The sequence below is a fragment of the Ovis aries genome, chromosome 9 (assembly GCF_016772045.2).
Source record: "Ovis aries strain OAR_USU_Benz2616 breed Rambouillet chromosome 9, ARS-UI_Ramb_v3.0, whole genome shotgun sequence".
Taxonomy (NCBI): Eukaryota; Metazoa; Chordata; class Mammalia; order Artiodactyla; family Bovidae; genus Ovis; species Ovis aries.
This window is the reverse complement of record NC_056062.1, coordinates 28,031,269-28,058,629: the sequence shown is the minus strand read 5'-3', so window position 1 is coordinate 28,058,629 and position 27,361 is coordinate 28,031,269. Positions and strand designations below refer to the sequence as shown.

Below are 27,361 nucleotides of genomic sequence, written 5' to 3'. Positions count from 1 at the left end.
ACAGACATTTAACAAAGAGCAGTACAGTCATTATTTAATGATTGTTGTACTGTGTACTGCAAAGGGAAAATAAAGTTTTTAAGGAGAGTTATTAACTCAGGGGGCATAATATCCTCTGGGCAGTAGGTTGGTGGTTAGGGGACTCCTTCCTGATAAAGTGATATTTAATCTAAGAGGAAAGTCTGATGAGCTTCAACATGGGGATCACAGCATATAACTTTCCCTTGTCTGTGTGACTTTTTACGTGAAATGGAGGCATCTTTTTTTTTTTTTCCTTCTCCTTGATGTCAGAGTTTCAAAGTGCCTTGATCAATCTGAAGACTTTAATTTGAGAAAATTGTCAGAGAAAGCCTGCTTTTATACATAGAAAGGTTAAAGTCTGTACAGTAGCCAAGTAACCTACCTAAGGTTGGTCAAGGGTTCATTCATCTGCAGGTGTGAGTGCCTGCCATGAGCCAGGAACTGGCTTTATTAGTAAAGCAAGTTATGGCAGTAGTTGATTTATTAATAAGAATAATTTCATTACTGATATTCTGCTTCTCAAGCCATTTTACTGGTCACATGGATTATCCCTCTTGAAGTGAGACTCTCTTATGTATTGAAAAGTGAAAGTAAAAGTCGCTCAGCCATGTCTGACTCTTTGCAATCTCATGGACTGTACAGTCCATGGAATTCTTCAGGCCAGAATACTGGAGTGTGTAGCCTTTTCCTTCTCCAGGGGCTCTTCCCAATCCAGGAATGGATCCCAGGTCTCCCGCATTGTAGGCAGATAGTTTACTAGCTGAGTGACAAGGGAAGCCCAGGGGAATCTTCCTGACCCAGGAATCGAACCAGGGTCGCCTGCATTGCAGGTGGTTTCTTTACCAACTGAGCTATCAAGGAAGCTGATTCCATGATCAGGAGGCCTTATTCCATCTGTCGAATAAGCAGTGATAATACTGTATACTGTGTACTTCTGGTTCTGGATTTGTGTCATGGTTTTAAACTAAACCTGGAGTCCATCTTGTGGGCTTCAGAGTCCAGAAGGTGGGTAACAGCTTGATCCAAAGAGTCCTCAAATTGATTCTCAGGTAAGTTCTTTTCAAATAAGAGTTGATGAAGAGTCCAATTGCTGTCGTGGGGGTGGCCTTTGTAACTTTTTTATAACCTTAATTCTCATAGTGAAAAAAGATGCCCCCCCCACCCCTGCCAAACTAAATAACAAATGGCCTAAGAGGTTCCTATTATTTACTGATAGTATTAACAGTCAGTGGTGAAATATTCATTTTCTGTGCTTTTTTGATGAGCAGTCTAACCTTAGAGTTTAGTAAAAATGACTAAAGCTTAAGATTCACATTATACTTTTTTTTTTGGTCATGATACTTAATTGTGTGGTTTTACTGTAACAAACTTCAAATCTTAAAGGAAATGTCAGATTTTACCCGTGTATGGTTCTTTCAGTATGTGCTGCTTGAATATCTTACCTTATGGAAAACCCAGAGCATTTGTATTTTCTTTACCTTCCTCAGCTGCTGTCTTTTGTACTACATACATCTTAAAGATTATCTAAGATTTGAAAGCATTTATGTCAGATTGCTACCACATATTTCTTGCAGTTTTAAAAATCAGTTTTTTATAACAGTTCCTACCAAGTATAGAGGAGGAGGCTATTTTTCTTCTAACAAGAGGGGCAATTAGTTGCTGGATCAGCTTACTTGGGTTGTTCCTTATAAATCTGTTCATGGATATATGCCCTGTGCACTGTGGCTTTTTTACTTGATAAGCTAACACGAACGTTTTATCTGCCTTTGAAAGCTAGTATGTTGAGAGAAGAGTGGAAATATACCTCGTGCAAGTTGTTGAAACCAACACAATCTTAGATATAATAAAAGAACAAGATGGGTCAAAGGTATAGCTTACCTCAGCCTTGACATTATGCAACTAGTTTAGAATGTTTTTGACATATCACTTCCCACTGCCTCTTCACCCTTCACCCTTCATCACCTGGTAAACTTTGCCTTTTATAGATCTTATTTTAAAGTTACTTTAAAATCTTCTCCTTTAACATGAAATCTTATGGGGTATCTTGTAAGTTGGGAGTCACTTTTTTGGTTATACCAGATTTGGGGAGCCTTTCTCACAGAGAAAGCTAATGATTTATAGTCTCTGAAGAAACTTCCAGGGCAGAGGATGTGATTTATTGGCTGTAACCACTTGGTGACTGGGTGTAAGAATGCACCTCACACTGTGACTCATTGACAAAGGTGGAAGGAGGGATTGTAACACTGGGGCGGAAGATCCCTGAGCCTGGGAGAAATGACTCTTGTCAGGTAGGGGCTAACAGTGGAATTAGTGAAGAGCTCCTAGAACCAGGTGGGAAAGTACTGTGAAACCCTCCACTAACTCTCCAGAACAGTGTGTGGTGCCTTTCCGTCCACGTTAACAAACGCTCCTTTCATCTCTAGAGATATTGCCCAGATGTGGTAATTAACCATGGGAGAAAAGTTGATGTAGAGGGCTTCCCTCTTGGCTCAGTGCTGAAGAATCCGCCTGCCAAAGCAGGAGACACGGGTTTAATCCTTGGTCTGGGAAGATCCCACGTGCCACGGAGCAGCTAAGCCCAAGCACCACAACTGTTGAGCCTCTGCTGTAGAGCCTGGGAGCCTCAGCTACTGATAACCATGTGCTGTAGAGCCCATGCTCTGCAACAAGAGAAGTCACTCACTGCACACCGCAACTAGAGAGTTGTCCCTGCTCACTGCAACTAGAGAAAGCCCCTGTGCAACAACGAAGACCCAGCACAGCCACCACAAAAAAAAGAGTTAATGTAGATATTCTCTGTTCAGCCTTTTGGCGCCAGAATGTGTCTCTTTCTGTGATTACTGGTGATTAATTTCTGTTCCATTGCTCTAGAACTCCCTCTGCAGTTCTTCCTAAATTAAGGTTGTCTTCAGTAGCATTGTGTCTAATACACAAAAAGAGTAGATCTGGGTGTAGTATTTCACTAATTGAGTTGCCTCTATAGAAAGGAATTGAGATATAAAACTCTTAGATTCCCAAGTAATATAGCTGCTAATTGGTGAAATTTCTGGTCTGTGTTGTATTAAGACTGATTATCATGGGTGGTTTATAGAAATCTTTGTGTTTTGTAGGTATCAAGTGTTGGATTTTATTCAGAGTTCTAAAACATTTACACTCTACTGGGCCTTAACGTGCCTCTCGTGGACATTTTCAAGTTCGTTCCATAATGCTAGTTAATCAGGATATGAATAAGTATAATAGGAAAAAAAGGATTTTGTGGTCAAATAGTTGGGGAATGCTTGATTAAAAGAATTTCCTTCAAGACTCCAAAGCCTTTAAGATGCTTTTGTGCATTGTGATTCTCCAAAGGAGGGTATTTAGTTATTTCCTAAACTTGTTTGAAAATCTCTTTGGGGAAGAACTGATGCTTTACAGAACCCACTTTGGAAAATGCTTCTGTTGTCTCAATCCCCGTTCCTTATGGAGGAGGCTGAGAGATGATGGATCCAGCAGTGTGTGGTCCAGATTTCATGGCATCCAGGGATCTAGGAAGTCCCTCAAATTCCCTACCTGAAGTGGACCTATAGGATGTTTCTGGGCAGAAAATCAGGAACGGGCCAGACCTCCGAAAAGACTGCATTATTCTGGCAGTGGAAGGAGGAAGAAACAGCTCTTTTTAAAAACATGCAGTAGTTGCTTGGCCATCAGAGCCTCTCTTTGAAGCAAACAAGACTCCATGTGCGGGGTATTGCTTCAGAAAAGTGGGGGGAAGGAAAGGAAGAGAGGAAGGGATGATATAGGCAGAAAGGACACAGCATTGGTGTGGACAGGAAAAGCACATAGACCCTGAAAACCTGGTTCAGCACAACTCTCAGTGCTTATTGAACACCTTGGTCTTGGAACTAGGCAATGCTGACAGCTAATCACTTGAATTCTTTAAATGATATGAATATTCTTTAATACAGCAAGCTCTTGCTCATTTATGACATTGCGCATAGTCCACATTTAGCATCAAACTCTTATTTTAGATAATCACTTGAGCCTTCTTCCACACCAGACTTTTCACCATACTTGGTAAGTATTACAGATCTTGAGATGTTGGCCTTTCCCCACTATTTGGTGCTCGTGAGCATGGGCTCACTGCAGAAGAGAGATGGGAGAATAGACTGAGCCACGGAATTGATCACCAAGTGCTAAGACTCACTATAAAATGAATGCGTTTGCCAAGTGTGGAGTTGAAACAGCTGCTTGTTTATTAATCTCATAATTAAGTTGTTCAGTTAGTGCCAATAGTATGCTTAGTTTAATGAAGATATAAAAGCCTCTTGACATGTGTATATAAAGTAGGCTACAAAATAATATTAACTGAAATAGTTTGACACAGATAAAACAAACATGCTTAAGAAATTCAGAGTAAGGGAAAAGAGCCTTTGCTTAAATTCTGGCTTTTCTACCGTTTAAACCTCAATCTCTTTTTAAGTGAGGGTGATCAAATGCAGGTCAGAGAGTTCTGGAAACAATGAAAAGTGATAGCGTTAAAGCAGCGAGAACAGTTCTGTCAAGGCTCATTTATAAAGTTGCTCAGAGAGTTCTATAAAGGAGAAGTCATTTCTTTTGATCAAGTTTAAACAGTATCTGAAGAGGAAATTTGAGTTAACATTTAGAGAGCAGAGTAGGCAGCAGGAAACCATTGGGAAAGGCCAGAGTTGATTATGTCCTTGAGGCGTTGAAGGAAGGCCCTCTTTCCTTAGGAGGAGTCTTCTGGTAACGGGGGTGGCGAGAATGTTGGGGGGAACTTGGTGCTCATAAGTGGAAAGGATGGGGTGGAATCTGGGGGACCAAGCCAGTGAGAAGCATGACATTTGGCCAGTTGGATACAAAGTCCCTTGGTCAGTAAGTCTGCTTTTGTCTGCAGCAATGAAGAAGAGATTGTGTCCCTTAACATGCTAGTTAATGGCAGAGGGGGCCTACTAGATATAAGGACCAGCTCTGTGTTCTGTGCTCAGTCGTGCCTATTTGTGACCCCATGAACTTCAGGCTGCCAGACTCCTCTGTCCATGGAATTCCCAAACAAGAATACCGGAGTGGGTTGCCATTTCTTTCTCCAGGGGATCTTCCCAACCCAGAGATCAAACCTGTGTCTCCTGCTTGGCAGGCGGATTCTTTACCACTGTGCCCCACTGGGAAGCCCTATATAACATAGTATGAAGATGCTATAGCAAGGAATAGACAGCTAAGTAAAAACTTTGGTAATTCAGGATTAACGTTTGATGTTTCCTAAAGTAAACAAAAATTACTTAACGATGTAAGCGAGATAATTCAATAAACAGCATAATTATATACCCATGTGCACAGAGAGAAATATTTCTTCAGTTACATTTCCACCGTTAAGTAGTGTTTGTTAATTAGCGCCCTTTGAACAAATAATTGGGAGAGAAAAATGTGTTGGATTTATTCCTCCAAAGTATCATTATGTATGGGTTATCAGCACTATTTCAAATGTGCAATCTGTATAAATTGTTGACAGGTGAAAGAAAGAAAGTACATAAGTGGAGAGAAAGTAAATGCATGTGAGTTAGCAGTTGTGCTGGTAAGGAGAGCTCTTTGATACTGCAGCAAGCCAGTGCCCGGTGAATTGTCATTGAGAAGATGGCGAGAATTTCTTTTTACTATTTCTCTCTTAAAGCATCAAGGTTCTAGCAATAGTGACTTTCATTCTTTTGTATCATGACCAGCCTGATATTTTAATCACTTGAGCTTTTTGATTTTTATTTCTTTTGAGGCTTTTTCTTTTAAAGGAAAATTAATGTCACATATTATAAGATTCTTTTAAAATAGTGAAAATCCTTATGCACATTTCTCATAGGCTAGAGTAATACACCAGTTTAACTATTTCTTCTTTTCTTTATGTGATCTTAAAAAAATCATTTAATTATCTTCTAATTGAAAACAGTCTTTATAAAGACCATGTCCAGATAGCTCAACTGGCAGAGCATCAAACTTTTAATATGAAGGCCCAGAGTTCAAGTCCCTGTCCAAGTGCCAAAATAAATTGGGGAAAAAAAAAAAAAAAAGACTTTCCTGTTGGTCCAGTTGTTGTCACCGCATTCCCACTGCAGATGCACTGCAGGGGGTGAGGATTCCATCCCTTGTCCGGGAACTAGGATCCCTCATGCTGTGCAAAGCAGTTCCACCACCTCCCCTGACCCCCCAAAAAGACCAAGTCATTGTTACTTAAAATTGGAAGCAAGACCAGGAATAAATTTAATATGATTGCATCACACAATTGATTTCCAGACGTCCTGACTTGCTTGCTTTTAACTTTCCCCTTGACCGACACCCAGGGGTCCCACATGCTTCAAGTGCCTTTCAGTTGCCTCATCTATTTGTGATTCTTGGCATGTCATTGGTACCAAGGAGCAAACCCACTCCACCCATCAGGTTACTCTCTGTCACTCTGAGGATTATTTTAGCCTCCACCATGACACAGAAGCCAGTAAAGCCACATGAAGTACTAAATCGAAGCCCTAAATGAACTAAATCCTGGGTGTATTCAGAGCATCCCTCTTACAAAATCAGAAAATAAATATGGCTCATGAGGTGTGGTTACACTGTGTCTTAAAAAGCCTCAGCAAACACAGAAAAAGCCTCAATTTTTTTCCTGGAATAAATTCTTACCATATTACTTAAAGCACCCATAAATAATATAGGTGAAGTGAGAATATCATGCGATATTGTCTATAATAGAAATGGTATTGCTCAGCCAAAATATGGAATTAACATGTTTTACTTTTGTGAAATGCATCCCCATTACAGTAGTAAATTATTTGATGTTACTGTTCAGGTTAATTATTGTGTTTTTGTCTATACCTATCTACTGGAAAGTTGTGTTGACCTTAAGCAGGTTTGTAAAATGAACTCAGTAGTATCTGCCGCTACCTCTCACAGAGCGATTTCTTGATTAAGAAATGAGATAACCTGTGTGAAAGCGCTTGAGAGGTAAAAGTGCTGTATAAAGGTGAGGGTCAGCGCTCTGGCCTGTTAACTTTTAACTTCTTTTCTCATCATGAAAATGTCTGCCACATGCTGTTTAAATTGGTTCACTCTTCTAAATCCCCTGAACTCAGAATAAACATGTTGCCATTTATAAGTGGCTTGTGCTTTGTTTCCTCACGTTTATTTTCTCATGCCACAGCTTAAACTAGAAGGAAAAAATGCGTAAGTTTTACATTCACTTTTTGTCCTTAATTTAGTCATCTTTTTGGTAAATGCTTATTTCTGCAGAAATCTCTTGTAACAGTTCAACAAGTGACTAATGCAGATTGGGCTTGCTTAGTCTCTGAGTCACTTTATTATGAAACACTTAAAGTTGAACATCGATTGGTAACAATGAGGAAATAATATGAGACAATTTATACTTTGTGATCTGATGGTTTTAGTGACTAACTCATCAGGCAATATAAAAGAAGGAAATTAATGAAAATTCACAAAGCCAGATGAAATTAGTCTAAAAGTCAAGTCTCAGTAAATCACAGTCACCTTTACTACTTTCTCAGCAGTTGGCATTTCGTTGATAAGAGTGTTGGGCTGGGAAGTAAAGATCTGACTTCTCATCCTTGTTCTGCCAGGCTGTGACCTTGGACAAGTCACGGAAACTTCTGTGCTTCAGCTTCCTCATTTCTAAAATGGGAGTTATCACAATATTTGCCCTACATACTTCACTGGGCAATTGTGGATAAAATGAGAGTATAAATAGGGATGTGTTATTATAAATAGGAATGTGTTTTGGCCCTCCCTCCCCCCCAAAAGTGAAAGGTGGTATATAGTTATTATATCCTGACTGTCCCGATCTGACATCTCATATCTGAATGGCCACAGGCCCTAAGAGTGAAAGAGACTTCCTGAATCTGCCTCAGAGGATCAGAAGGGAGTCTCTGTTAGCTGTTGGAGCTTGAAAGAGATAAGACACATTCCCAGTGTTTAGAGTTCTTTCCCATAGAACATTCAGTGGCTGGGTTTCCAGGCTAGCCAATTTTTTTTTAATGATTTAATCATAAACAGTTCTTTGTAATCCAATTTCCGTAAAACTGTAACAAAACCCATTTGTGCTCTTGGTGTCAGTTTGGTGTTTCAGATGTTCTAGAGGACTTAGCCTAGTTGATGAAAGCAAATTAACTTCTCTTCTGACTTCCCCAGTTATTTGATATTTGTCTACAGGCTGTTGATGGTTTACTTAAACCAGGTTTAGAAATAATCAGTTTCTTTTCTTCAGTCCCCTGGCACTTTGACTAAAAGAGTCTGAAGCCAACTTATTTTGCCCCAGGTAATGGGTGAGGAGCCCTCCGGAATCCCTGCCCTCTTTAATGACCACAGAAACCTTCCAAGCTAGGTAAGGTGGATGTGATGGACTCTGAGCCTCCGCAGGGTTAAGGGACATGCTCAGGTCGCATGCTCAGTCTCAAGAGTTGAGACTTGAACCTTGGTTTTTTGATGTGTCATTCAGGGCTCTTTTCATGATGTCTCCATGCCTCAGGACAGATGTATTTCATTGAGTTCAGTTTCATTTGGGAGTAGGAGTGTTTTTATCTAGTCTTGGTTATAAAATGTGTTTATGATCTTACACACATCTTATTGTAAATTTCCCAACATAAAATTTTAGTCTAAATGAGTAGTGACTCTTCACACTGCCTTGACATGCACAGGGAAGAATTCTGTTAGTATTCAAGAACTGCTTGAGGAATATTGTTTTATGGAACTGTTACACTAAAAAGATGGGATACTCAGTCTTTCCATAGTAACAGTAAGCCTAGTTAACATTTCTGTAGTGCTTGCTATATGCCAGGCAGTACTCTTAAGTGGTATTGGTTAATTCAGGTTGAGAAACATTTTCCTTCTTGCCAGCTTAGACTGCAGATTTACTCATGCTCAGTTTTTAGAAGCAGTGAGGGGGAAGTCTCTGCATGGAAGAAGGTAGAGAAATGGTCAGTAGGTGGCATTTCAGGGAACATGTAAAGGATATCTCTCTGGGGTAGTGCAAAGAATACCACAGTTGGAATCAGGAGATACAGGTTCATCCTTGCTCTTCCACTACCTAACTGTGACATTGATCCTCTGACTTATCCTCTAAAATCTTCAGTTTTCTTATTTGTAAGAAAGAGGATAATGATACTTTATGGGACTTTTGCACAGATTAAATGCAGTAAAACACTTAATTTCATGCCCTCACAGGAAGTGAGACTTCATGAGAGAATGTTAATTGCTGCTTTAAAAAACAAAACAAAAAAAAATTGGCCACATCACACAGCATCCAGTATCTTAGTTCTTCCCCCACCTCCCCACCTCTGATTTGGGGAAATAAGAACCTCTGTCCCCGAAGTGGAAGCGTAGAGTCTCAACCGCTGGCACGCCAAGGAAGTCCCAATTGCTTCTTTTAATCTCCATGCATAAGGTGGTTGAGAAATTAAATTGGAGAATGGACTGTGAAACCTAGTTTATAATTTTGTTTAAAATATCATACAATTTAAAGATGGTATTTTCCATTGACTTCTGCCTTCTTGGGTGCTTCAGAGTAAATGTGCAGGGAGTCAAGGAAAACAGACTATGGCTGGAGAATCTGGATTTTACAGGGTGGCCATAGGTGAGTAGGTGAATACACAATAAATGGCTTAATGGTATCCTCTGTTATGAAATTGTGTTGTATGCTTTACAATATGAAATTGTAAGTTGTATGAAATTGTATGCTTTCAGACTTGGTAGCCACCTAGTAGTTTTAGCTTTATCCCCTGTTTGGTGTTTGGTTCAAGGAAGTTATTTAATCTCTGGGCAGTGAGAATCAAATTATATAAATTATTCTAAAAAGTGCTCTGTATGCTATGAATCACCTAACTGATTTTTGTTTTGTTTATTATTTTGCTTGTGGTACAGTGGCTTTCCATTAGATTAAATTAGAAGTCATTGTCATGTGCTCAGAAAATTTTTCTCATAAGTGACAAAATGTAAGGTGAAAGTCAGTTTGATAGCTTTAGTGATAGGAAGTCATTTCAAATAACAGGAAGCTGTATGAATTATAGAGAAAGCAAGAACAGAGAATTTGATAGGCTTCTAGATGAGATTGAATGGACCAACCTAAGGAGAAGGCACTTAATGAACCACTGGATTATTCGTAATTCCACGGTCTTTGTTGTGTTGGATAAGCTATAAATGAGAGAAACAGCCAGCCAGATATCCTTGAATTACCCTTACTCTGTGCTATAGACACATGGTATGATATAAAGACAAGGGATCTGAAATCAGACTTACTGTCTATCAGAATGTTAGAAGATAACTTATGGATTTTTTTTTAATGTAGTGTTCACAAAATAGATGTTTTGCTGCTTTTTCAGACCCTATAGTTACATAAACTAGGTTTTCTTTCTGATGGATGCTTGGCAAGAACAGAGGAAAGAGTAATGAGTGTGTCTCTTTCTGTATGGTTAAAACAGAAATGGTAAATTTGTTCCTTTGGTTATTCAGATCTTCTAGTTCATGGAGGGTGACTGGAGGACCCAGGAAAGACCCGTGGAACATGAGCAGGAAGTCCTCACCATCCTTAGATCAGCAGCCATGTAGTGGCTAGGGGCACTCTCCAATGGCCTCGGTGGTGAAGGCTGGTCTTTCTGGTCTTGAATGTTCCATGATACTGAGCGTTGTTCCTGTGTCCTCCCGGATCTTTTCCTTTCATCAGGAGAGAGAGCACCACGTATGTATGTCCCTCCCCCTAGCATCTCCCCTTCACATGCACTCACACATACAGACTGGAGCAAGAAATAACTTCTTTCATTGTTCAGGTTCTAAAGCAGGATAAGCTTCTGTATCACCAACCACTGCTGAGTTGAATGGAAAAGTTTATCTAAGGTAAAAAAATCAGGTTCCCCGTTAGAACTTTCTTTGGAGCCTTGATTTTGTTGGATATAACACAAAATAATGAGGCTTCCTAGGTGGCTCAGCAGTAAAGAATTCGCCTGCCAATGCAGAAGACAAAGGTTTGATCCTTGGGTTGGGTAGATCCCCTGGAGGAGGAAATGGCAACCTGCTCCAGTATCCTTGCTTGGGAAATCCCGTGGACAGAGGAGCCTAGCAGGTTACAGTTTATGGAGTTGCAAAAAATCTGAGATAAATCTAAGACTTAACAACAACAACACAAAAATAAGCAGATAGGGAAGGGACTATAATATAGGTTTTGTGCATTGAGAACTTCATTGAGAAAATTCCTAAAGCAAAGAGGCTTTGAAAGAAATTATGCTAGAAGGATGGAAATAGTTTAGATATGAAAAAAATCAGTGGTATTTGTTTTTGTAAAGCACTGTATTTTTTTCCATTAGAAAAGCAAGCTAGTTGTATATAGTTTTCCCAGTTCACCTGCCCCCTTGTCCTTGAGGAGGTGAGGGCATTAATCCTTGACAGGAAAGTCTATGCCATCTGGGAAACTTCTTGATGGCTATCATTTCGTCAGTGTCGAAACTAACCTGAAAGTAAGTTTGGTTGTCCAAAGGTCTCCTTAATCATGTAGTTAGAATGTTTCATTTGATAAACATTACCTGGGTTATCGTGTTAAAAACTGTTGGAAAAAATTTTGAAATAACTGGTCGATAGATTTGGTTTCTACAGAATATTTATTTAGGGACTGCTCCTGAGTTTAAGCTGCCCTTCTTAACGTAACATCTGTATCACCAACTTATGACGACTGTAGTAAATTATCTTACTGACACAGTTTTTTGTGTAATTACTAAGATATGCTTGTTTGTGCGTACTCAGTCATTTCATTCATATCTGACTCCCTCTAACCCTGTGGACTGTAGCCCACCAGGCTCCTTTGTCCATGGGATTCTCCAGGCAAGAAGATTGGAGTGGGTTGCCATGTCCTCCTCCAGGGGATCTCCTGACCTGGGACTCAAACTTGTGACTCCTGCATCTCCTGCACTGCAGACAGGTTCTTTACCCACTGAGCTATCTGGGAAGCCCAAGATATGCTTAGAAGGTTCCTTTGATAGGCCCTGGGGAATTTCTGCATTATAAACTGCATTTAAGTGGGGAGAAAGGGAACCTTGGGGGAGGGGAGGAAGAAAAGGACAAAGTCTGTAGTTTGTTTCACCTCTCCATTGCTAATTTTCAAAATGCATAGTGTGCTCCCAGGCCGTTGGTTCTGAGTGGTTTCGTGCTTTTAGCCCCTTTTCTCCTTGTTATCTTGACCTGTCTGACATCCCATGAGATGTGGGGCACTGAGAATAGAGCATCTTTTTAAGTGCCTCGTATGTCTGACAGTGTACTGAGTACTTGGGCTGCATCACCGTGTATCCTCAAAAAAACTGGTACAGTGGGAACTTTAACATTCTTGCATAGAGGAGGATGCTGAGGCCAAAAGAATTGCAGAAATGGCCCAAGATTCCACACCTGGTGAAAAACTCAGAGGACATTGTTCAGTCGTTCTCTTCTTTGACTTTAACTTTGCTACTGTGGAGGACTCCCTCCTCCCTGAATTGTTATGTGCCCTTAAATTTCATGACAACACGTCTGACGTTTCTTCTTGCTTTCAGCCACGCCTCCATAGTCTCCTGGTAGACCCAGCTTTACCTCTCCAGCCATGAAATCTTGGTGTTCCTACCTGTTCTTAGACTCTCTCCTTTGCACTCTCTTCCTGAGTTTTCAACTTGAATTACTGTCTTTGTGCTGTGTCTATGCACTCATTTGGGTCCGATTCTTCATGACCCCATGGACTGCAGCCCACCAAACTCCTCTGTTCCTGGTTTTTTCCAGGCAAGAATACTGGAGTGGGTTGGCATTTCCTCCTCCAGGGGATCTTCCCAACCTGGGGATGAAACCCATGGCTCTCTGGTCTCCTGCTTTAGCAAGCAGGTTCTCTACCACTGTGCCACCTGGGAAGCCCATCTTTGTGCTGCCGAGTTCCAAATCCTTGTTTCCATTCCAGATCACATGGCTGAGAATCACACACGTCGTCTGTTTGGTCTTTCTGCTTTCAGTCTACCCCAGTGGCCCACATCAGAAACCTGATTATCATCCTCACTCCTACTTCCTCATAGCGCTCATTCCATCACCAGCATTTACGGACTCGCAAATGATTTTCATCGCCGTTTTCATAATCTCTAGTCTCCCATGGAGAGTTTTCTGCAGAGAGTTTTGTTCTCTTCTAACGTGCTTTCTGGGCTTGCCAGGTGGCTCAGTGGTAAAGAACCACCTGCCAGTGAAGGAGACACGGGTTTGGTCCCTTTGTTGGGAAGATCCCCTGGAGAAGGAAATGGCAACCCACTCCAGTATTCTTGCCTGGGAAATCCCACGGATAGAGGGGCCTGGCAGGCTGTAGTCCATGGGGTCACAAAGAGGCAGACGCAACTTGGCGACTGAACAACACAACAGATATTGCTTCCTATCTAGTAGCTCAAGAACTCTGTCTAAATTGCAGATTTGATTATTTTACCTGCCTTTTTCAGTTATTCCTGATTACCCTCAGGATTAAATTCGTATACCCCTGCTTAACTTGGTAGCCTCAATTTTTTACCATTCTTTTATGCTAGTTCTAGGAATGTTCTCTTGCTTCTGGGCTGAGTACACATTATTCTTTCTGGTAGAGGTGCTCTCTCCCTTTCAGATCACTGTCGCCTTCCTGCCCTTCATAAACTTCGTCTGGCTCCTTCTTCACGGCCCTCCCTGACATCACCCAGCCTCTGTCCGCCAGATGTATCTTGTGTTCTCATAACACCACACACTTAGTCATCTTTCATAGTGTTTATAACTATAACCCTATCTTTTCTCCAAAACCATGTCTCAGACGTACAACTGTCTCCTTTTCATCCCCATTTCATTTCATTCCCATAGGCATTTCACATTTAACTTTCTAAAACTAAACTCTTGGTTGGTTGGTTGTTTTTTTCTCCAAAACCAGCTGTTCTTCCCAACTTCCCCTTCTCAGGAAATGGCATCTGTACCATTTCATCTAGTCAGAGTTGTCCTCAGTCCGTTAATGTTTCGCCGCCCGCATCCGCAGGCTTCATCAATACACCCTGTCTCTCCGCCTCCGGAATGCGGTTAGAATCCGACCGCCCGTTGCTGCTTCTGCTGCCACCCTGGCCTGGGCCGCTGCCTCCTGGGCCAGCGGACGCCTGCTGACTGGTCTGCTTCTGAGTGGTTTCCCGCTGCCGCCCTTCCTCCCCTCAAACCTGATCTCATCACAGTAGCCGGAAGCGAAGTGCAGTGAAGTGGCTCAGTTGTGTCCAACTCTGTGCGACCCCACGGACTGTAGCCTACCAGGCTCCATCCATGAGATTTTCCAGGCAAGAATACTGGAGTGGGTTGCCATTTCCTTCTCCAGAGGATCTTCCCAACACAGGGATTAAACCCTGGTCTCCCACATTGCAGGCGGACGCTTTACTGTCTGAGCCACCAAGAAAGCCCCAGAGTGATCCTTTAAAAAGGGAAACCGGATCTTCTCAGTCCTCTGCTCAGTCCTTCTCATCTCTCTCCAAGCAGGGGCTAAAGGCCACGCATTGGCCTCCCTGGTCTGCCCCCACCCCACAACTCCATCTTCACTTCTGATTCTATCTCCTTCTACTCCCCCCTGCCCTTTTAAATTTTTATCAGGTCTCTGCTCAGAGGTCATCTTTTCAGTGAGGCCTTCCATAACCATCCATCATAGAGGAGCTCACCCACCCTGTTTAACTGTTCTCCATAGCACTTATTACCATCCGGCTAATTATATCTTTTCTGACTGTTCTTCTTAATTAGAACTCGGAGTCCATGAGGGGAGAGTCTTGGTCTCTTTTGTTTCCACTGTATTCCCAGCATTTATGTAGTGCTTGGCCCCTAGTGGATACTCAGTAAATCTGTAGGGAAATGAAACTGAAGCTGTCATGGATTTAGGAGTTTTGCAGACCTGGCAATCACACATCCCATACTGATGAGCATTTTGAGTGCTCATAGTTACACCACTCCTTGGCCTCGACTTCCCAATCTGTAATATATGGATGTTCTTACTTCTCAGGTTGTTTATTTGTTTAGGAAGATTAAATAAAATAGCTCTGTGAAGTGCTTAGCTCAATACCTTGCCCATAATAAGCTATAAATTGAGAGAAATTGTTGCAACTGATACTCTGCTGATTCTTGTCAGAAGACCTCATTTAATTGCATGTCCACCAGGTTTTAAATTCAACTGTATCTTAAACTTGCTCTTGTGACAGTAATGATAATGTGGTTGCCAGACTTGAGGGGAAGGGATGAAGGAGGGGGATCGGGTGAAAGTACTCAAAAAGTACAAACTTCTAGATGTGAGACGAAGAAGTTCTGGGGATGTAATGTAAAATAATAACAAAGGTGACAATACTAGTTAATAATAATAGTGCTTACTGAGTGCCAGGAATAATTCTGTGAGTCAGCGCTTTTCAGTAGAACTTTCTGCAGTAAAGGAAATGTTCTCTATAAGCACTGTAGAAAGGTAGCCGCTACCTGTGGCTTTTGAGCTCTTGAAATATGACAGCGTGACTGAAGAACTATTAGGTTGGTATAGAAGTAATTGCAGTTTTTGCACTGTTGAAATTTGCCATTTGATATTGGAATATATTCTGAATAAATGTAGTTACGTTATATATCATTTTAACATGCATTTCTCATTTTTATGTTTTGGTTTTTTTTTTGCAAATGACTTATTACTTGCTGCTTATTTTATATTTATTTTGGACTACGAAATGATGTTAGACAAAAAGCATATTGGAACAGTTTTCTATTTAGTTCAAAATGGGTGGGAAAGCAGCGGAGACAACTCGCAACATCAACAACACGTTTGGCCCAGAAATAGCTAGCGAACATACAGTGCAGTGGTGGTTCAAGAAGTTTGGCCAAGGAGATGGAGCCTTGAAGATGAGGAGCATAGTGGCCAACCATCAGAAGGTAAAAACAACTATTGTGAGCTGTCATCAAAGCTGATCCTCTTACAACTGCGTGGAATTTGCCGAAGAACTCAGTGTTGACCATTCTACAGTCTTTTGGCCTTTGAAGCAAATTGGAAAGGTGAAAAAGCTCAATAAGTGGTACCTCATGAACTGACTGGAAATTTTTTTAAAAATCTTGTTTTGTAGTGTCTTCTCTTATTCTATGCAACAACAGTGAACCATTTCTCGATCAGATTGTGATGTGTGATGAAAGTGGGCCAGTGATGACCAGCTCAGTGGTTGAACCAAGAAGGAGCTCCAAAGCACTTCCCAAAGCTAAACTTGCACCAAAAAAGATCATGGTCACTGTTTGGTGGTATGTGGCTGGTCTGAACCGTAGTGAAACCAGTACATCTGAAAAGTATGCTTAGCAAATCGATGACATGTACTGAAAACTGCAATGCCTGCAGCTGGCATTGGTCAACAGAAAGAGCCCTATTCTCCACAACAATGCCCAACTGCGTGTCGCACAACCAGTTCTTCAGAAATTGAATGAATCATGCTATGAAGTTTTGCCTCATCCGCCATATTCACTGACCTCTTAGCAACTGGCTACGACTTCTTCAAGCATCTCATCAACTTTTTGCAGGGAAAACACTTCTGCAACCAGCAGGATGCAGAAAATGCTTTCCAAGAGTTTGTCAAATCCCGAAGCAGAGATTTTTATGCTACAGGAATAGACTAACTTATTTCTCATTGGCAAAAGTGTGTTGACTATAATGGTTCCTATTTTGATTAATAAAGATGTATTTGAGCCTAGTTACAATGATTTAAAATTCACAGTCCAAAACTGTAATTACTTTTGCATCCACCTCATTAATTTTTAATTGTATTTAATTTTAAATAATTTAGATTTTAATAACCACATGTAGCTAGTAGCTACTGTATTTGAATTCCAAAGCCCTACAGTCTTTAAATGCATTAATTCATTTAGTATTCATGACAATGCAGAGACTTTTGTAGAGTTAGAGATGAGGAGATCAGGTTTCTCAGAGGTTGCCTAAGACTTCACAGCTTGTCTGAAGCAGAGCTGGGATTTAAATGTTAAATCCTTGGGTAATCTGGTTGCAGGGGCTCTGCTGGTACCTCCTTTGTGTCAGTGTCAATAACAGAAGTCCCGCAGGCCAGGGGTCAAGCTGACATGTCTGTGTTCTTCTTGCATGGAAGCTGAGAAAGTGAATTTCTGTTTCCTGCCCTAGTGAGGTATCACTCATAAAGTGGAAAATTCCCCAAACAAAGGAAAGGTTCCTATATTCTCAACCAGTGAGCTTGGCCACTCAGCCTCTGTATGCACTTCCCTTCCAGACTTAAACTTGCTAACAGTGCAACAATAGGAAATTGCTCCGTTCTAACATGTTGCAGCTCTCTGATAAAAGTGAAAAATATGCTCTGTCTTTCCCCCATACAACATCTTAAGTGTCTGTTTCCAAATCTAGGATATTTGGGACACACTCTTTTATGTGCCTTCTGTTCCATTATGGTCCTTTGTAACTAGTGAGCCACCAGCTGGATAAGCTACTAAGTCGCTTCAGTCGTGTCCGACTCTACGCGACCCCATAGACTGCAGCCTATCAGGCTCCTCTGTCCATGGGATTTTCCAGGCAAGAGTACTGGAGTGGGGTGCCATCGCTTTCTCCGGAGCCACCAGCTTACTTTTTGTAAAATAGGAGCAGGAAAAGAAAGGAAGAAATTAGTTAGAAACATAAATTTGTACATGTCAGACCAAGGAAGAAATATGGATACTTAGCTTTTGCTATTGATCCTGAACCCATAGTTGGTATTTTAACTCCCTTCTCTAGTACCTGTTGTATATTCATTTTGCCCTCAATAGACTCTCAAATGATGTAGGTTTTTACCTGACTACAACAGCAGTTACTGGGGTATATGTGTTCTTGGTGATATCCTGTCTGTATGGAGTTGCTTTTGACTCTCTTTATCTTTAGACAATGATGTGGCAAACCTAGGAGGTAGTCCAGGTTCCAGACACACACCTCCTTTTCCTCACTTGGTAGCAGTAATCCTATTTACCCTTGGTAGTTAAGGTTCATTGCCCCAACCAATTCTGTAACCTCAATTTTTGTCTGTCTGGTCAGTGTCATGAGAAGCTCAAAATTGCTAGGTTGCTGTTTAAGCTCCCAAAATCACTGAAGGCATTGTTGAGTCCCTGGGTAAAATCAGTCTTCTCTTGGATACTAAGACTGTTAGACCTGCAGAACTTGAGTTGCAATCATGGCAGAAAAAAAAATGCAAGTTGGTTGTTAGGTGTAAGTGAGGGAGGGGAAGATTCACAGCTAATTCAATTTTTGTCCCTTGGTTGGTGTTCTGGCTATTGGAGAAATCCTCTCATATATTATTCACTGGTTACCCGCATGCTGGGGGACATCAACCTCATGGGGTGTTGCTTCCCCAGCAGCACTGGCACTGGATCTTCAGCAGACGATCTAGCATTTTTAGGAGATCATCTCATCTTTCTGGATAATGGGGTACTTGGGAAACCCAGTATATCCCATTAGTGTCAACCCATTGCTGTCCTTTTTTTATTCTGAAATCTTGAGTGAGATACTGTAGTGGTAAATAAGGCATTGAATAATTCTGTAGATTTTGACAGAGGCTTAGTGGATAGGAATGCAATTTTATTAAATTCAGAATAAATGTCTTCATATGAGAACTAACAAATGGCCACTGAAGGTGAAGGATATCTGCCTGAAATCAAGTATGTTTTCATAAAATTCGGATGAGTTATAAAAGTTCATTTTGAGTTGGCACTTGGAGGCACATGCAAAGCAAAATTAAGTTGAAAGGAGGTTTGAATGAGTTGCAGTCATTTGTCACTGACTCAGTATGACCTTGGGCAAGACGCTTAATCACTGTAAACTGCCCATTTCTCACATCTGTCAAATTGGGATAATGATGCTTGTGCATAGAAGGCTTTGAACCACTCAGATGAAAGGTTTTGTGCAGTTGCAATGTGTTTGTTAATAACAACAGTAAAAATCCTCATCTCACTCTCCCCTCAGCCTGACCTGTGTTTATAATTGAGCAGTACATAGCAAGATTGCCTGTGAAATGATGTTCTCGGCATTTATGTTGTTGCATGCTCTCCTAGCATCTAATACATTTCCTTCACAGCACTTCTCACAGCTGATGATAGTATATTTGACTCTTTGAATAGTACTGTTTTCCTCCACTATACCCCAAATCCCAAGAGACCAACAGAGACCAGGTTAGTCTGTTTACTAAGGAATCTTCAGTGCCTAGCACAGTGCCTGCATGCAGTAGGCATTTGGTAAGTATTTATTGAATGGGTGAATAAGTAGAATAGGTAAATAATGGTTATTTCTATAAGTTCTGCTGAAGAAACAAAGAAAGGGAAAATAGAGAAGAAAATAAAGCAAACAACAACAAAGCCCGGAAGGCAAATCAGCAGTTTGGTTCCTTTACCTGTCTCCCCCCACCCCCCAACCATATTGGAGTCCTGTAACAAATATGTCATTCCTGTTGGTCATAGTCTTATAGTGGGATTAATGCCATGAGGAATGATCAGAGTAATTTTCAACAGCAGAAATGTTTAGTAACAGATGTACATAGATGAGGTTGCCTCATTCAGCTGCCATCTGTGGGACAACTGTCTATTCCAATAGGACGTGTCCATTAGAACCAGACCAATGGCACTTTCCCACAGGTTTGAATTTACTCGTTTTCAAAATTTTTCTGAAAGGCTTGAAGAGGGAAAGATGTTTCCATGTCCAATAATGGTGTATTACAACACCTGGGCAAACTGAGACGTCCATTCAGTGTGTCATAATGTTCAACAAGGAAGTGTTCCTTCCCTCTTAAGTGTCTCTGTCAAGAGTCAAACTAAATAATGGCACTAGGAAACTCACTCAACTGCAAATAATTGAGTCCAACAGAGTTCAGTGCAGATTGTGCAATTGACAACAGAAACTGGCCTGAGATGAAGGGTATAATCCATGCTGGTCATCATTAGTGTGTGTGACATATGTGGGTTTGTCCTTTTTTTTTTTTTTTTAAAGGTCTGGTACAGTATAGTAAAGTCTCTAGAAAATATAATGTGTCTCCATTGCAGTTAGGTTGTAGTCAGTGAAAGCATAGTGATTTGTAGCCTGGACATGCCTTTCAATGAAAACTTCTGCAAGCTTTTTTGCTATATATAGGTGGAGACAATGTTGGCCTATATAAATTTACCCAGTGCTGGCCTATATAAATTTACCCAGTGCATGACCAGTTGGGTTGGTGGTGTGTCGTAAGTTTGGGCCAACCTCCATAAATGTCTCAGCAGTTATGCTAAGTGCATTATGCTGCTTGGGATCCAGCTGGGACTCTGTAAATATTGCTGAATGAATGTTCTAGGACCAGTTGAGACAGTTCTCCCTGGATTCCCAGCATGAAAGTAGGTCCCACAGCCTTAGATCATGGATTGGAACTTGGGATACTTAGCATACTGAGCAGAACACAAAGCATATTGCTTATCACCACTGTGTACCCATAATAAACTTCTCAAGGCTGTGTGATATCCAAAATATAAATCATTAGGTATATGTTCTTTTGGGAGCCAAACATCTAACAGTGGCTGTTTTGGAGAGAGTAAATCCATCTTGAGTCTTGGTTCAGTTACAAGAATGACTAATTTCATACTAGATTCTCCCATGATTCAAAAGTGTGTGAATGACTCAGTCCATTAATATCCTTCACTCCTGTGATCTTCTCTCCCAATGAAGTAATAGCTATAAGGCAGTAATGATTGGAGGAGGAGACCTTGACTTTGTCCTGTGGCAATAAAGTGGCACACTGAGTAATTGCATATGTGTACAATATTGTTTGAAAGAAATGAAGTGTGTGATCATCATATTATAAATTTTAGTTTAAAGCATGCTGAAAATAACATGTAGTTTCAGTATGGGTAAAGACCACGAGCTTTCCTTTTGTTCCTACCTTTATTTCTTTTTCTGAAACAACGAGCCTCTGTTCATAGGGACAAGCCACCAGAGATCTGACTTCATTGTTACAGTCAGCTCCTTAATTGCCTTCCCTGGCTGACGTAAGACAAATACTAAAGTCACAGGATTGTTGGGTTCCAATTAAATGTAGCTAGACTTTCTCAAGTGCTTTTGATCTCAAACTGAGCAGTTAGTTGGAGAGTCTCTGGAAGATTTGGCAACATGTGTTTTGTCTTCATTGTCTTCACTGCTCCATCATCTTGAAACAATTCATTCAACAAAAATCTGTGAATTTTGAAGTCAGCACTTTGTGCATATCTGGCTCTTGCTAAAGTCCCCAGTGACCCAGTCACTGAATCCAGTGGACACTTCTCAGTCCTTCTTTAACTTGACTTCTGTGCAGCATTTGACAGATCTTGAAACATCCTAGACTTTTGGGACATTGTCTTTTGGTTGTCCTGTTAATTCTTGCACTTTTTATTTCTTGATCCTTCAAATTTCCCCATAAATTCAGTATTCTCCAGAGTTCTTGCCTTACTCTCTCTCTCTCTCTTTTTTTTTTTTTTTGGTTTCTATTTCCTCTCCTTGGTAATCCCATTCATTTCCAGGTTTCCATTAAAATCCATGCCCTGATTTCTCTATGTGGGTGTTCATGTCAGTCTGTGGAGTTGCAGGCCTGGGTATCCAGCTACCCTGGAGATACATATAATGATAATCACAACAATAACACCTACTCCTCACTGACTGTTCTCTGTGACAAAGAGCTCACCAGAGCTGTGTTGCTTCATCTTAGCTATTCCTGTCCGCAACATCAGGAGGGAAATCCTGTTATTATTTTCTGTCTACAAGTGAGGAAACTAAGGTTAGATGCATTTAGTAACTTTTCTAATGTCATTCAGTTAGCAGAAGAGCCTCATTTTTAATCTCCAGTCTAGAGCCCAAGGTTTTCATTAATACTTGGGATTAGCATGTCAGAATGGAATCCTTTACTTTCCCCTCACTTCCCCACACTCTCCTTTCCCTGTTATTCTCTGTCCTGTTTGAAAGGACCATATTTCATCCCTAAAGTAGATGTCTGGGGATTGCACTTGACCCCCAACGATGGTGGATCACAGTAGTACTTTGCTTTTTTGTGTCCAAAATATTGACATCTTGTTTGCATTAATAAGGTTAAGTTAGGTTTCAAATTCCTGGCTTCAGGCTGATAATGTATTGTTTGGTCTATATGTTGTTTTAAAGACCAGAAGAAAAAAAGATCTCACAGAAGTCTAGAAATGTACCTTTTCCTTAGAAACCTGTACTTGCTGTCACTTGGCAGTGGTCCCCCAGAGCTGTGGGGCGGCTTCGTCTCCCCTGGGGCTGCTGCTGGCTGCTTCTGCACGGTGCTCACCACTCCCTGTTGTCCTGAGCTTCTTGGGGGTTTCCTCAGGTCCGTGCGTGTGCAGCCCTGTGGGCAATTAGGACCCCTGGTAAAGACTCCTGTGCTTCTGCAGATGGTCTTCTCTCTCTAGTTTTTGCCCTGATACTTGAAGTGAAGTGAAAGTTGCTCAGTCGCGTCCGACTCTTTGCGACCCCATGGAATACAGTCCATGGAATTCTCCAGGCCAGAATACTGGAGTAGGTAGCGGTCCCCTTCTCTAGGGGATTTCCCCAATCCAGGGGTTGAACCGAGGTCTTCTGCATTGTGGGTGGGTTCTTTACCAGTTGAGTCACCAGGGAAGCCCCTAGTACTTGAAGGATTTCCTCAAATGAAATCCGTTACTTGCTTTTTCTCAGTGTTTCTGATTTATGTTCCCTCACTGGTTCCTTCTCAGTCTGCAAACATGTTGAAGACTCTATGCTAAAGTTGGAAGGAAAGAATTAAAAAAAATTAATATGTTCTGTGCTCCAGAGTTAAACACAAACGTGGCATATTTAAGTCTTCATGGCATTGACGGTGTTCCTGATTTCCAGTTAAGAAGTGAGATAGACCCAAGGCCTAGAAGGATTGTCCGCAAATCCACAACTTAGGGACCCAGACCTGTCTGATCTTGGGGTCCATGTTCTTTCTCAGCCATCATGTCAACTTCACTTCAAGCTACTGTTGACCACTCTATGAATAAACAAGTGTCCTTTGCTCTCTCTTTCCCAGGATCTGCTTCCCATCTCTTTCTCCTTCCCTTGCTGCCAAACTTGATTCACTTGCTCATACAGTACCCCCTTAGTCCCTCTTCTTACCTCACTAGAGTAGAATTTGCCATCTCTGTAATTCACTAGTTCATCAGCGTCATTTGAGCAGCTGCTGTAACATAGATGGTATATTGGGCACCATGAAATGATCCTTGTCTGAGAGAAGCTTTGCAGGCTAGTAGGTTGAAACAGATAAGTAGTTCCAGTGCAGTGTACCGGTGCCTGGTAATTAAATCCAGTGGCTTCTTTTCAGCCCTTATCTTACTCGAGCTCTCCTGCATCATTTTTTCCAAAGGACAAGCATCTCTTAAGGAAATTCTCTTCTTTTCTTTTCTTCTTGGACTTGCCTTAACTCCTGGTTCTCTTCTTCACTTTTTTTTTTTTTAAAGAATTCCTTTTGCATTTCTCTTCTTTTCCTTCACATGCTCTCATTTTAAATGTCTCTCCAGCTGCTTACTAGATCTTTCCACTTAGATGTTGTCCAGACGTTCAGGATTGCCCTCTCTTTCCTCAAGAAAATTTTATTTAATTAGTTGCTCATATTAAAAATCTTAAAGACATCATCAGTTTCATGTCTTCCTCTCACAAAATGACTCAGTAATTCTGCTTCAAAAATAGCAAAGAATTTGATCAAGTTGCCAGCCCCTCTGCCATTAGTTAGCATAGTTCAGTAACTTCTTTTTCGTTTCCTGTCTTAATGCATCCTCTATGCTTTAACTACAGCAATCTTTTTTTTTTTTTAAGAAAGAAAATTTTCATGGTATTATCACTTTATTCATTAGAGTATTTTAATGTCTTTCCCTGCTGCCTATCAAATCAAGCCTCACTTTCATAGCCTGGCTCCCAAAGCTGTTCAGCACCTACTCCTGATCAGCTTTTCTGTTCTTCTCTCCTGTTTAGCTACACAGAGAAGCCACTCACTTGATAAGTGGGTGCTACTTAAAAACATGACCTTTTCTTTCCAGGACAATATTAAATTCCCATTCTGTTAACTACAGTGTCTGCTAAGTTTACTTCTCAGTTAGTTTCTCTCTTAAAATTCCTTTAACCCAGTGTATGAACTGAATTGTATTCTCCCAACATTCATATGCTGAAGGCCTAACCTCTAGTATCTCAGAATGTGTTTGGACACAGAGTCTTTAAAGAGATAATCAAAGGTAAAATGAGGTCATTGGGGTGCTTCCTTTTAATGTGGTGACTGGTGTCCTTTCAAGAGAAGAATATTTGGACACAGACAACATACGAGAGAAGACTGTGTCACAGGGAGAAGATGGCCTTCTACAAACCAACCCTGCTGTCACCTTGGTCTCAGATTCCTAGACTCCAGAGCTATGAGAAAATACATTTCTGTGGTTTAAGCCATCTAGTTTGTGTTACTTTGCTATGACAGTCTTACCAGACTAGTACACCCAGTGACTTAAAACTCAGGTTTTAAGTCTTGTACCCAGGCAGTTTATCCTTAGGAAAGGATGGACTAAGGCTCTAATAGATCCCTCAGACTTCTTGGAGGTATTTTTGTGTTTGTCTTAGGAAAAGAGGGCCATCCTTACTTATTTCAGACTAGGTAACACTTACGGTCAACTTACAACTCAAAGAATGGCTTTTTTCTTTCCTCATTTGGGATTCTGTATCTCTTTATCTTGAGAATACAAACAATGCAAGAAACCATTAAAAAATAGAATTGATTCCTATTTATTGCATTGATTTAAACAGATAATGAGTTTAATATTTTCCAGGCTCTCATTTTAAGAGCTGGAGTACAGTAAGTTCTCTTTGCAGTGGATAGCTATGCCAAGTGCAGCATCAAGTTTCCAGAGAACGTATTTGCTGCAGTGAAATTTTGTGCTTTACAGCAGTTCTCTGGAGGTTCTAGCTGTGGGGGAAGAAAGTACTCTGAATCACTAAATTTGATGTATTCAGGTTTTCCTAGTCATACTTCACATTGCTGCATTGTCAACTCCAAAATGCCTCCATCCCCTGCCCTGCACTTTTCTGCTCAGCTCCTCAGCAGTGGTTGTATTGGATCGGGGGAGATTAAGCGTGTTGAGTGGGTTAGAGACTTTGTTGGAAAGGGACATCTGCGTTTACCGATATCTGCTCAGATTAGCTCCTTTCTGATCATGAAAGATTAATAATTTCATACTAATCAAAGGCCTTGAGAAGCTTCACATGTGTGCTTTTATTTTACAAATCCAGAAAGGGAGCCCCTTATTCCTTTCTGAGAACTCATCATTTATTTTCTGTGTCTGCTCTGTGCCCTCTTCTTGCTACAGCCTTGAACTTGCCTTATCTTGTTCTCTCTAGTGTAGAGATAGAGAATAACCATGCACTGGATAGAAGTACTGTTATTTTTGTGATATTAGGCATTATTCGGTTGATTGTCTTTGTACCTTCTTGTTTCCAAACTGGGCTTTATTGTTTCTTTAGCCTGATAGGACTTATTTTAAATTTTCAATTACATATGACTTGTCGCTAAAGCCTCGCCACGTTTTTCACACCTCTCTTTGATGATGGATCCAGCACTGGTTGAGCTTCATCAGTGCAATGAGAAGACAGTTCCTATACTCCGTACTTTATATATAGATTTAGGTATTTTGATTTCATGCTTAATTTTCAGTTTTGATTTGGCGCATGCATAGCAATTAAACAAAAGAAGATTATCTAATTCTTTCCTCCATGACAGAAGATAATCAAAGCAGAGGACTTACAGATAATCTTTTGACTTTGAATGGTAAAATATGATGCTTTCAACATTTTTGCATGTTTGAAAATTTTATAATAAAATATTGGGGGAGGGGAGAATAAAGATTGAGAGGTTAGCTTTGAACAGACTAGGGACACTTACTCCAGGTGACTGCAGATGGTGGAAGTTCGGGGCTAAAGTCTCCACTCATTTTGTGAAGGAGGAGCTAGCCTCACCTGCTGGGGCCTAGGACCAGAGAAGAGGAGTGCTGGAGAGAAAGCAGGACAGACTTGAGAAGAAGGAGGAGGGACCGCATAGACCTAAATGAGAAGAAGCACCGTCATGCTCAGTTTCGGGTGAAGGTGGGGGACACAGTTGCGTGGTAGTTGTCTGGACACGGCAAGTTAGCAGGGCAACGAAGGGATAGTGTAAGAAACCAAAGGGTAGATGGGGTAAATGAATTTCTCAGCTGTCCACTAGCAGTCTGTTTCTGAAACAGGGCCCTGTCTCCCTGGTTCTCTGTTGAAGGAAATTCTGTTTTCTACCTCTATATTTATATTTGAATAAAATGCAAGAAAAATACTGTTACAAGACTGTGTCATTGTTAACATTTAACTACAGTAATTTTATTGTCCTCCTCAGGTAAAAGAAGAACGTTCAGAGAAAATACCTGATCTAAAATTATTAGTGGAGAAGAAGTTTTTGGCTTTACAGAATAAGAATTCCGATGCAGACTTTCAAAATAATGAAAAATTTGTCCAATTTAAACAACAGCTGAAAGAACTAAAGAAGCAATGTAAGTCAGCATGCTTTGCTTTGGTTTGGCTTTTTTAAATTAGGGAAGTGACTGGATGAACAGTCCCAGAAAACTGATTTTTATAGAGTTTGCTTATCTGCTTGGCTTGATCTTCTTTCTGAATCGCTTTTTTATTGTTGTTGCAAATCTGTATTTTGTCTAACTTTTGGTTCAAATCAGCCTATCCATTTCTGAAAGCCAACGGTTTCCACAAAGTGCTAAGAAAATTCCCCAGCAGGTAGAGAAAGTTACACTGTTATTGTCCCAGTGCTGGGAAAGAAATTGGAAAAATAAAACTAAATAGCAAAGGTAGTTTTCAAACTTTAAACTGCTGTGCCAAGCTTTAAAATAACTGTATCTTGATTCTAGTTTTGCTGTTTTACAGTAGTAGGAGCAATGTTTTCTCAAATATGAGACCAAAATCCTCTTGATCTGTTCTATCTGGGTGGTAGTATAAATTCCACGTGATTTTCTTTTTCTTTTTTTGCCTTCCTAGGAAACTTTATTATACTCAGGTTTTTAATGCACATAATTTTAATTTAAAAATGAGAGTAGAAAAATTATTAATTGTACCCCCAAAATCTTGAAGACAGTGTTGGCAGAAATATGTTTTTTATACAGTGAAGTACATGTCCTTTTTTTTTTTCTCCCTTTTTCCCCATATAATCTACATACCAATTTTACGTAATTTTATTGTTTTTACACTAGCATCAGTTGCTGTTCTTTAGGTTTGAGGCTCTTTTATTCCTTAGAGAATTGAAGAAAGTAATTTTTTTTTAAC

The 27,361-nt window shown here is 40.6% G+C and overlaps 1 protein-coding gene across 8 annotated transcripts in view; it reads left to right on the top strand.

Annotated features, from left to right (window-relative positions):
* NSMCE2 (NSE2 (MMS21) homolog, SMC5-SMC6 complex SUMO ligase) overlaps window positions 1-27,361 on the top strand; it is a 231,632-nt gene that overhangs the window by 51,084 nt on the left and 153,187 nt on the right. For all 8 annotated transcript variants that reach the window (XM_004011642.5, XM_027972906.2, XM_012183579.4 and 5 more), the window contains exon 4: window positions 26,427-26,580. In XM_004011642.5, coding sequence (XP_004011691.1) covers window positions 26,427-26,580 — 154 coding nt within the window. The remainder of the gene's footprint in view (window positions 1-26,426; window positions 26,581-27,361) is intronic.